Below are 12,071 nucleotides of genomic sequence, written 5' to 3' on the forward strand. Positions count from 1 at the left end.
GAGAGAGAGAGAGAGAGAGACAGAGGGATGGCAGAGTAGCAGCCATTTGAGCAGACTTGGTCAGGAGCAATGTTGTCATGTCTGTGTGTGTGTGTGTTTGTGTGTGTGTGTGTGTTGGTGGGGGACCGTCACTGCCAGATTGCAGCTTCATGCCCTCAGTCCAGTATATGACCAGTCAGCAGTGAATCCATTCCTTCTACCACACGCACACAAGAAGAGTAAAATGTGTTTCTGGTTCATAATTGCATCCATCAAGATTAATCATTTGAAGTACTGTTGACTGGCTGTCCTGACATACTCACTCCAGCTCAAACTGTATGATATATTACACATATACATAACATACTCCTATGATCCTATTGATCTGTTTTATAAACACAAAAAATTAAGGTTACTTACTGTTTCTGCAGATGATGAAAGATCACAGATTGATTGATTGATTTCCCTTTTACTGTAAATCTATACTAAGCACACAGGAACAAATACAGAGGCAGAAAAGTCACAGAAGGCTTTGTAACTGTTAAACTCTGAAACTATTAAGAAGTTGTGGAGAATACAGAAGAACTGCAACTGAAAATCAGGAACATTTGAAATGAGTGAAAAAGTTAAACCATCATATCAATTATTTTATCCATTTTTGATAGTTTTTCAAGTCAGTAAAACTGTTGATGATTTACTTTCTTTGTTGAATTTCTTCTTTTTTTTTTTAAAGAGACAGTGACAGTAATTTTCTGTGTAGATGTGAGAAGGTTGGCATGAACTGTTCTCCCCATGTTTAAATGATTATCTTGTGCGACTGGCTTTTTACCAAGCTCCAAGTGTGGCCGTCCGGAACAACTATAAACACCTATAAACACTTTTACCTACCTTTCAAGCATGCCCTGTTATAGTCAGTGTCTGATCTTGGACTAAATACAGTACTCAATACTTGGAGACAGTTTGAAAAGTTCACATGAATGGTTTATTGTAAAAGTTAGCAGTAAAGGAGATTGGGCTGGGACAGTCAAGCAATAGAGGAGTGGGACAGGCAGCAAAGAGATGGACCACACTGGAGTATTGGCAGACTGTGTACAGGGAGGAGAAGCCAGGCTTGCACCGGTTGTACACTACTTGATGCATTATTGGATACTATATGAGTCCACTATAGGGTATAATAATTCTCACTATGCATTCAGACAGCACTATCAAATAGCAAACTCCCTGTAGTGGACTAAGTAGTGAGTGATTTCAGACACAGCCACAGACAGACAAACTGAGGACAATTAGGAAACACCAGGAAGGAGTGAGGGGAAGACAGAGCAGAACACAGTCTTTAGTCCTCTGAGCCTTCTAGGTGCCATTTTATAATGATGTTTGTATTATATGTTTTATATATATTATATATATGCATTATTAATTATTAATGCATTTCATTGCAAACATTTTTTTTTAAATTTGAAATTATTATTTTTTTAATTACTTAATTATACTTTTTTCCCCCCAAAGATTGCCATATAAAGAAAGTAAGAATTTGAAAGACAGGGCTGATTGATGTAAAGCTTTGACTTCAATCCAGTTTACTGTAGAAGGAACAAACTGCTAAAAACTGTTGGCAGTGAACAACTTAAAAGAAAAACTTAATCAAAGCAAATTCACGTTGATGCCCCTAATTGTGTTTTACCAATCCAAAACACTTACATATAAATGTAATCTGTAGGAGAATGGTAGGTGGAGGTGCACAGTCAGAAAATAAATTGCACAAGTAGTAATGATTAGTTTATTACGGCTCCTTTAAATAGAAACTGAGGAGCTCACAAGGTTTTTAAGAGAAATATTTTTTTATCTACGTATTTGGATTAATACCTGCCCAGAGGAAGCCGCTGATTCTTGAGGGAAAGTTTACATTTAAATTATTCGTACTTTCTTCAATCGACTGAAGACGAACTCTCTCTTTGGAAAAAAGTATTATGTTTTCATGATAAAAAAGTTTGGATCAGGTTATTTCTTCTGCACAGCATTCCTCTGTGTCAGTCGTAACCACCAGGCACCACATCCGCATTGTAATATGAAACATGTTTGTGTTCAATGAAATTGTCATCAACCCCCTGGTTTTTTAAATCATAAGGGAAAGTATTCTGCATTTAACTCTGGGTTTAAATAAATTAGTCATCTCAAATTAAAACCAACCTGTTATAGTAACAAAAGATTGGAAATAAAAAATTCAGTCCTGTGATGTATGCAAATGAGCTTGTGAAATACATAAATTAGAAGACTGTTCCTGTTTTTTTCCCATGGTCAAATTACAAGAAATGGCTATGGGCACTGCTCTCTGTTCCCTGTCCATCAAGGAGTCTGTATATTATACTCAACCTCTCCCCCCTTACAAATATTGTCTATTTTTTTTCTGTGTACATCCCCTTGTCACCAGGTTTCAGCAGCGAGAAGTGAACTTTGCTGGAGGCCTCCTATCAGAACCTATTACAGCAGAGGGGAAGGCTGAATGAATGGGGCTGGAGGTTCGATGGACTGGGGGGTGGGGTTATTTGTGGAACATTTAAATAAAGGGATGAGGACTGTGACAATGTGATGGCATTGCAAATGAGAAGTCTGAGTGAACTATGACATGGACTTGGAATTTTAAAATCTGTAAAATGGTTAAAACTTTATTAAAATAAAAAAAATTATATTTTTCACATTTATTAACTACTGCTATAGGCCTGTTTTCTTTAATCATTGGGCCAAGCCTTTCCTTCATTCACCCTAAATTCACCTCTTACCCCCAGGCCAAAACCATGGATGCATGACCACACACACACACATGCACATATATATATATATATATATATATATATATATATATATATACACACACACACACACACACACACACACACACACACACACACACACACACACATGAAGAGGCTGCAGCTGAAGTAGATCAGCAGAATGGGTGAGGAGCAATCGAGGCAGCTAATGCAACAGTCGTGTGTGTGTGAGACTTAAGGTGCAATCTTGTGCAATCTCCTTGCCCCGGGTCACACATATGTACTTTAGCATTTACGTGCCAAATCAGCCACCCATCTCTCTGATTGATGAGCCGAGTGGTTGCATCTCGTAAAACTCTTTTCTCGCTAGACACCTGGGATCCTTATGCAATCTAGGTTGAGGCTGTGCAAGAGAGAATAAAATCAACTTGTGAAGTTCTGGTGTTGGCATAAATAAACTGGAGCCATCAGGAGATCAGGGGCTAACATTAACGTTAAGTTTGCAACATTATGCTAAGGGTCCTACATGACCCATGAGCCAGGTAAACCATTTACAAATATCCTCAATATAAAATACTGACCATACAATGGCTTGACTGAATACTTGTCATTTACTGAGAGATGTACATCCAAATTGTCCAGTATGCCTGGCTAATCAGAAGAAGATTCCTTTATTGACCTATACCCCTGCTTACATATACTGTAAGTAAAATAATCACAGACAACATACAATATACAGGTTTGTTTCAAAATATCTGATCTTGTCCTGCAGTATCCACTTGTAGTGATGCTCTAATTATTACACTTTAGCTGTGGTTAAGGAAAGATTGTGGTCAAGTGAACAAGTTCACAGTGACTTCAGAGCCAACATGTTTATTTACATTCAGCAAAAAACATGTTATTTTCCTAAACTAAAGTGCTTTTCCACAGATGGGACTCTGAATGTGAACTCTGGTCTCTGATGTAACGGCTGTTAATAAATGCAGCACTTCATTCATTTATTCAAGAAATACCTTGATTATTTGTCCAAAACATATTTGCTATCGCAGTTTAGTTGTATAGAAACATAATATCTAGGCGACTTTATTAGATAGAGAGGAGTGATTAGCTTGGCTTTGTTAGCTGCGTGTTATTAAAAAAGAAAAGATAACCTATGCCTTTTTAAACTTGCTTCATGCTGAATTCATTCTCTACAATATGCTCTGGCAAAACTAGAAATCACAAGCAGCGCAAGCTGACCAATCTCAGTTCTTAAGCTCTCAGGTCTCAGTGTGATATTTCTTTAGCCTCATCAGCCATGTTACATTTTTTAGGAGGCACACATTGTTGCCTGTGTTGTATGCACACAGCCTACACACATAGACACTGTAGGTACGGTGTAACCCATTACTGCAAAAGTATGAATTAAGCTAAACAAAACAACACCTCTCACAGTCTGGGTAATAATTTTACTGTGTGACTTTGTAGTTGTTTGGCTAACCTGGGGTTTTGGTTACAACCTGTATAACTGTCTGATTGTCCGTGTTTCTTGTGCTCACATATTTCTTTTGAGAGGTTTTCAGTGCATTTCCAATCAACTTGCAAGACTCAACTTGTAACAAACCACACCCTAAGAAGAATTACAGGAAGTCCTGTCATCCAGAAAAATCACTCAATTTAATGCTGATTGGCTATTTTGACACTAACTCCACCCCATATATTTGACTTATGATTTTGATAATTACACCAAAAAAAAAAGAAAAAAAAGAAAGAAAATAAAAGGAAAAGCAGATGGACCAGAACAGTGTATAAATGCTCATAATTTATTGAAGGTATACTAGAGGTAGTAAATACTAATGAATCATCTTTTCTTTTCAACAGTGTGTATGTATGTATTTGAGCACAAAATATGAGCACATAAAGAACATCCCCACTCTTTGAGCGGTTAATACACATGTCTGTCCTTCATGTCTATAGTAGTAACTTTTCTGCAAGAACATGTGAAAAATGATGCCTCCTTGTTGTTCATACTTGCTCATTCACTCATGTAACTGCAACAATCAGATGCCATTTTTATAGTTGCATGGTACAACTGTCACAATATGTAAGAGCACAATAAAGCATGGTTGATAAGTTCTGTCATAAGAGCTTACGACATGCTAACGCTCCCCCTCACCACCAGTGTTGATTGTTCCACTGAATCAGTCTGTGAGACCTGTCTTAGCAGATGTCGCGGAAGATGTGCTTTCCTCTCCGTGATGTTAACAATTAATGAAGGGTTGTGGTGTTGGTGGAATGGGGGTTGTCCATCTAATATGGTTAGTAAACTTGAGGTGTCCAAGGTGTTGGGTGATGAGGTGATATGGGTAAAACGCTTCATTCTTTTCTATTATCATTAAGTGAAAACTGTGGCACCTGCTAGAAAAGTATACTGACTCCCCTTTTTTTGGTGACTAATCATGTTATGATCCCAGTGAGTACATCTCAACTCCAGATTTTCAGAAATGGACTCCATTTTCCTTTTCTCTTTGGACCTGTTTCGCACCATCCAGTATCACATTGATGACCCAAGAATTTATACAAGATGGTTTATCTTCTGATCCGTCAACTTTTGGGTAGGACAGGCCAATATCACACAGTGTATGGGGGGCCTTAAGACCCCAAGGACCCCCTGGCTCATCAGATTTAGTGGGCCTTTTTAAGTCTTGATAGTCAAACTTGCATGGACACATGAAATATCAACTTTTGCAGTTTTCTTAAACAAGTTGTCACATCTTTTTTGCCTTCTGCTTTTTAATGTTTTGATGAAGAGAGAAAGAGAGAGCACACCACTCTTTGCTACAGCTACGTGGTGAAAGCTGAAGTCATCATTAAATCTTGATAATAATCCAACCTTAGTGTCCCTTCACCTTTCCCTCACAGGCGCCAGGCTAAACTGCACCTTTATTTGGCTGCCGTGAGGTAATAGCAGTTAGTAAAGAGGGTGGGTCTAGTCCGTCGATCCTCTGCACTGGCTACCTGCTGTGACCTCATCATTGCGGAACCTGACTGTGACACCATACCACTCCAGCATTTTGAGATCCTGCCAACAGTGAGCACTTAGACACACAAGAAGCCTTTCAAAATGACTGATTAATCATCACTGTAAATTTAAGAGTTATGATTTTTAAACACTTTGAATATGTTGTTGAAATACATTAAACGGTTTAAGTTTAACGTAACCCTCAGGTTTACATCCTCTAAATAACACAATAGATGCTGATGACCTTAGTTCTGAAATGATGAATCAGATGTTGATTCAATTAATTGGACATCAAATAAAGACAATGTAATAAAAACGTGATAAATTAAAAAAGCATCCACTTTCTAATTTAGATAACTTCAGTTCACCTTTCTCTTAGTTTTATTTGACTCTTCCATTACTCTAAATGTTTGAATCTAGAACATCTTTTTAAAGAACAACTTTTGTGGGCAAAACTCGATAATAAGCACAAGTGCCTGAGTGCTGAATACTTGCATAATGCAGCTGAATGTTTGCATAATTGAGAGGACAAGGGCTTCTTTAATGGTAGACCAAACCATAAACTGCCCCAACTAGTCACAAGACGCTCTCAAATGACTGCAAGCTGTTTTGTTTGTCACATCTTCATGACACTTGCCACAAACACACAGCAAGACGTCTTATGGAAATTCACAATAGTTGTCTTCTGGCTGGTTTACACAAAACAAATTCATGGAGAACACAGAAAAAACTGCAGAAAAGTCAGGGGTCATGAGCTGTGTATCCCTTTGATTTATTAGCATAGGACGAATATCATACAACTGGAAAAATCTGAAATCTTTGCATCTGTAAGCAACACACACAAACATATGCAGAGCCTGTTAGCAGAGTAAAGAATTGAAGAATTATCCATAGACTAGAGCTGTCAGTTTTTATGCTGAAATATTTTAGTCAGTGCTTTTAATGGTTTGATATACCTGCAAAAGCAATAGAAATTGAAAAGTGCACTGAATTTGATAAGAGTTATTCCGCTAATTATGACTCATTTTCCTACTGTTCTTTGTATAACACTACCCTCATAGTGTTAATTTGAAGGTTCTCCTGCCACTGCCATGACTTGGCCCGTTAATGATGCTAATAGCAAACATCCAGCCAGCAACAGTAAAGCTTTCTGAGGCACAGATTATTGTTCACGTCACAAAAAGATCCCTCTGCCTCTGGGTGCTCTTTTTCTCTCTCTGTGGCCACCCTCCCTCCCTCCCTTCCTTCCTCTTTCTCTCTCCAGTAGGCCCGTGGGATTGTAAGGTTTGAAAAGACACACAGTGGCTGACTGTCACCCAGGGGCATGGGTTCTGGCCTTGGCTGGCTGGATCTGTGTGGCAGCTGGTGAGCCCGCTGCCCTCTCTCTGGCCTGCAGCATCAACAGTGGTGGTAGTGGGTCTGATTGGAGCACCACTCTGATCTCTGACTATGCGGCTGACACTCACGCTCACTGCTGCCCACAAAGACTGCCAAGGAAGTGGGACAGAGAGCGGGATGTAATCAAGAACACACACTGAGAAAGTAAACTGTCCAGTGAAATGGCTGGGAGTGGATGTGACAGAAATAAAATACACAAAACACAAAAAATAAATCCAAAAATATCACAGTCAAACATCACACTCAATTCTGAATAAGGGTCAAGACTCCAAAACTCTAATTGTTAGCATAATTGAATAAGTGAGAGGTTAAGATGACAAATTCTTGCTTCCACTCCCAACTCTTTAAGAGTTAAATTATTAAAGAAATATGAAAGAACTATATTTTTATAAGCAAGTTACCTTAAAAGAGTTTTTGTACCTTAAACACTTCAAAGTTAACTTTGTTTTATTTTTTTGTTCTTTGCTGATCTCCTTCATTAAATATATGTTTTAAAAGAATATTAAGAACAAATAGAGTTCAGGTACCATATAACCAGAAAGGCAGGAATCATATTCGAAAAAAAAAAAAAAAAAAACAGCGAAAAACGAAGATCAGGGATAGAAATGACTCTGTGGAAACTAGGGATTTGTGTGATTAGTCAATTAAACGATTAGACACTTTGCAAGTCAGCAACAGAAATACTAGTCAGTTTGGGTTGGGTCTGGTCATTTCAGTGGTGCCTGCTGGAGTAAATTCTGTTCCTGAGCACAACTACTGGAGAGAGGTGGCGTCGGATGCCAGGGTAGTGCTGGATGTGGTCGAACCACCGTGTCACATTCACATACTGCTCCTGCTCCTGGATGGCCAAGTCCACCTGGGTGAGAGATGAAAGACAGGAAAAATTTGAAAGTTAAAGAGTTTACAGTACATAATGTTGGCTTGATGAAAGATGTACGGCATTATGATTGAATAACCTATGGAACTAAACAATACTAGGGCCGTACCTGAATCATAGTTTTCAAAGTAGTATTGGACTCTCCAGTTTAGGCCAGGTGTTGCAATCAACCTATACAGTAGTAGTTTCATGTTTATAATAATAATAATGCTGATTATTTAGTGTTGATAGCGTTCTGATTAAAAAGTTATTTAGCTTGCTTTGCTACCATACAGTACCAGAGCAGCAAGCAGAAACGAGTTGTGTTGCCCTCTATTTCCTCTATTTGCTGTTAGGTGATTTTAAAACCAGACTAAGTTTGTAAAAGTTTATAGCCTGCCATGCTGTTATCTTGAATTGCTCTGTGTACTATGATGATGCAAAAAAAGTTCAGTGACTCAATGGACAAAATGAGGACTAACCTGAAGACTTCTTCACTGATGATTCAATTCACTGACACTTAGTGGGTAGCCATTAAAAAAACAAAAAACAAACATGTTTTAGTGTTTAATCAATTAACTGTAAAACCTTTAAGGTTATTAAAAAATGTGTGCTGTATATGAAGATATTTTATGAAAGCTCATATAAGGATGCCCTTGATCACAGAGTTAAGGGGAACTTTGATGGATTTTATTATAATAATAATATGCCAATGAATCAAAAAACATACAAAGACTGCTTGATGCATAAGCTGAGATACAATCAGGGCTCGAAACAAAGAATGTCTCATCGTCTCAGGGACGATAGAAAATGTGTTTGGGGAGAGATCTGACCTTGGACGCCTCCGTGAAGGAAGGAGATATATAATTTTCATTTGCTTTCTGTAATTACAGTTTAGCAGTGTGGTGACTACCTCTGCCTACCCACTTACCATTTTTGTATTTGCATCTTTATCATTGTTTAAACACTCAGGCAGCAGTGGACTGTTGCAAATAACAAAGTTAAACTAGAAAATTCCTGGAGAAACTTTGAATGTGCCTGCTGCTTAGTGCGTGTACTTCACTCGTCACGTTTCAATCTGTACAAAAGACAGGACTTTCATTCCTGTTGTAGAGACTTATCCTAACACTGACCTCAGTCACTTTAGGTGTCCCTCAAAAAGCCTTTTGAAGCTGTCACAACTGGCCAAAATATCCTCACACTGATGGTTTCAAACCCAAATTTGCCCCTACAACCATAGCAAGACAGGTATACACGCATGTACATGCCCTAACAGAAATTGATCTGCAATAACGCTATACCACTATATCCCCATATAGACGATAGCTTCTAAGATCAAACTTTTATGACCTACCTTACCTCTTACCTTTTTGAGACTCTCATTTTGAAAGTGCCTGTGCTTCAGTGTTTGGCAGTATAAATTGCATAAGTTTTATACAACAGCCAATAATTCCCTCATACCATGTTGAGAGATGGTGTTTACTTGATGTTGCGTGTGTGTATTGTTGTTTGTACCAATAGAGCTGTCTACCATAGAGCCTCAGAAAATCTTGTGTTACCAGGTTGAGACACTTATAAAGTTAATATCCATATGGGGGTGATGGAGTTTGTGTGTCTTTCAATGTATGTGTGTGCATGGTGTAGTGTGAATACCACAATTTAGAATTTGCTCTCGTCAAAGAAAGGGGTACCAGTCCTCAGGGAGGACAATTTGATTAAAGTATGGATTAGTTTGATCAATCTCACATCAAAAGTTGTGATTTCTCGATTACATTGATCTCCGATCTTCACTTCAAAGAAACACAGGGCAACGACTGAGTCAAGTTGATAATATTTATTTACTAACTAGGCACAGATGAAGTACAATGAACAATGATAATGAATATGAAACTATAACTAAAAATACCTATTTCTACCAGGTGAACTAGCAATAATTTTGGGCAATGAGGAAAGAGAATAAATTCGGCTATGTGTAGCGTACTTATTAACAGTAAGAAATTATTAAGTCGGGAACTAAGATTATTCCGACATCAACCCAGTTCGAAGGATGGAGTTGCCTACTTTGAGTTGCGGCACGCTGTTGAGATCTTGGCTGTAGCCCAGGAGTTAAGGTTGCCAGGCGACTAGCTTCCGTAGGCACTCTCGAGATCTGGTCAGGCGTGTAGCTGGAGGACGGGAGGTTGACGGCGGAATAAGCGTTCTTGTTCAATTTACTTTGCCCGATAACTTGGAAGGAATTGGTGTTGGCCAAACGACACAAAACCTTCAAAATCTTCTAAACAAAAGTTGAATTTGTCAAAAAGGAAAAAATGACAAAATATCTTGATGCACACCTGTGTGTGATTCAATTTGGAAGGTTTGGCTTGTTGGAGTAACAAAGACAAAAATCTTGCACAAAAGTATAAGAAAAATGAGAACAAAGAACATGTGGAAAATTTGACGAAGTTGGTACCAAAGTAATAAAGCTAAGTTTCAGACAAGAAACAAATGTGAGCTAGTGTGCAAGTAAGAGACAAGAACGTAAGAGAGTGTGCGCCGGGGGGGGGGGGGGGGGGGGGGGGGGCTTTGACAGTTATCGCCACCCCTTACATTTTCCCTCTCTATTCTTTGTTTCAATAGAGAAAGAGAGGAATAAAATCTTAAGTTCGCTTTATTTAATTTGGTTTTACGCGCAAGTGTTGTGTGTTGTACTCCCACCACAGCCCATTCATATTTGGTAACGGCCTACATAAACTACATAGGCAGTGTTTGGAATATACAACTGAACTAATGATATTATCGTGGGTTAATAGTACACATAGAATACATTGACTGACACAAAGATAGCAATTCTTAATCACACGAATACATAGCTAAAGCTACGATGTCAAATAGTAATAGTAAAGTGATGTATTGGATCGTCTATCGGTTAATTCTCTAGAGCACTGATGCCATGGTTACGGCCCGCGGGTTTATATGGGAGAGCATTTTTTTTTAAATCAAATGTTTTATTTTTATTTTAATTTTTCGTGGAACCCGTCAGTTGCATAGACTGTTTAAAAAAAAAAAAAAAAAAAAGGTCAATTGGTCTGTTGCTGCTTCCCGCCTCAGCTGCTACAGCGTATACTGACCGGGATACCTCGTACGCTGACGGCTAAGGTAGACTAGTCGCTATTAACAATGTTGTCAAAAAAGAGGAAGGTCGACACTGAAGGTCGCATCTTTCAGGAGAGATGGAAAGAAAATTATTTATTTTGGGAAGTAGGAGGCAAACCCGTGTGTCTTATTTGTTATCAACAAGTGGCTGTAGCAAAGGAGTACAATATCAAAAGACACTATGAGACCCACGCCGAGAAGTACAGCGAGTACACAGGGCAGCGGAGGATTCAAAAGCTAAACGAGCTAGCATCATCCCTACAGAAACAGCAAGCCATATTCTCCAAATGTCGATTTTTACTGCACTGTTTCAGAAAGAGGAGTGTCTCAATTTCGTTATAACTATACATTTTATTTTATTTTAAGGGGCAGTGAAGGCAAGCTACGTCATCGCTTGGGAAATTGCTAAGGCATCCAAGTCTTTCTCAGAGGGTGCATTCGTCAAGACCTGCATGCTAAAGGCAGCCGAGCTAGTGTGTCCTGACAAGCGACAAGCTTTAGCTAACATAAGCTTATCGAGACCCACAGTGACGGAGAGAGTTGAGGAACTTTCTGGTGATTTGAAGAATCAACTAAAAGACAAGGTTAAGTCCTTCATCGCATTCTCTATTGCTCTCGACGAGAGCACTGACGTGACTGATGTAGCCCAATTAGCGATATTTATTCGCGGAGTAGATGCTTCCCTGAATGTCACTGAGGAGTTTGTTTCAGTTGTGCCAATGACAGACACCACCACAGCTAATGACGTGTTTGTTAGCCTTGTCGGGGCTCTGGACAATCTGGAGGTGAACTGGAATCGAGCTGTCAGTGTGGCTACCGACGGTGCACCTTCTATGATAGGAAGAAAGGCCGGAGTGGTTGTGAAGTTGAGAGAAAAGGTACATGCTGCTAATCCAGAGCAAGTATTCTGGAACTTTCACTGTATACTGCATCA

At 38.9% G+C, this 12,071-nt stretch overlaps 1 protein-coding gene across 2 annotated transcripts in view; it reads right to left on the minus strand.

The window, feature by feature from the left end:
• Positions 1–6,496: 6,496 nt before the first annotated feature.
• eef1e1 (eukaryotic translation elongation factor 1 epsilon 1) overlaps positions 6,497–12,071 on the minus strand; it is a 32,880-nt gene continuing 27,305 nt past the window's right edge. For both annotated transcript variants that reach the window (XM_056364463.1, XM_056364461.1), the window contains one exon: positions 6,497–8,002. In XM_056364463.1, coding sequence (XP_056220438.1) covers positions 7,859–8,002 — 144 coding nt within the window. In that variant the 3' untranslated portion in view covers positions 6,497–7,858. The remainder of the gene's footprint in view (positions 8,003–12,071) is intronic.

The sequence above is a fragment of the Seriola aureovittata genome, chromosome 20 (assembly GCF_021018895.1).
Source record: "Seriola aureovittata isolate HTS-2021-v1 ecotype China chromosome 20, ASM2101889v1, whole genome shotgun sequence".
Classification (NCBI taxonomy): domain Eukaryota; kingdom Metazoa; phylum Chordata; class Actinopteri; order Carangiformes; family Carangidae; genus Seriola; species Seriola aureovittata.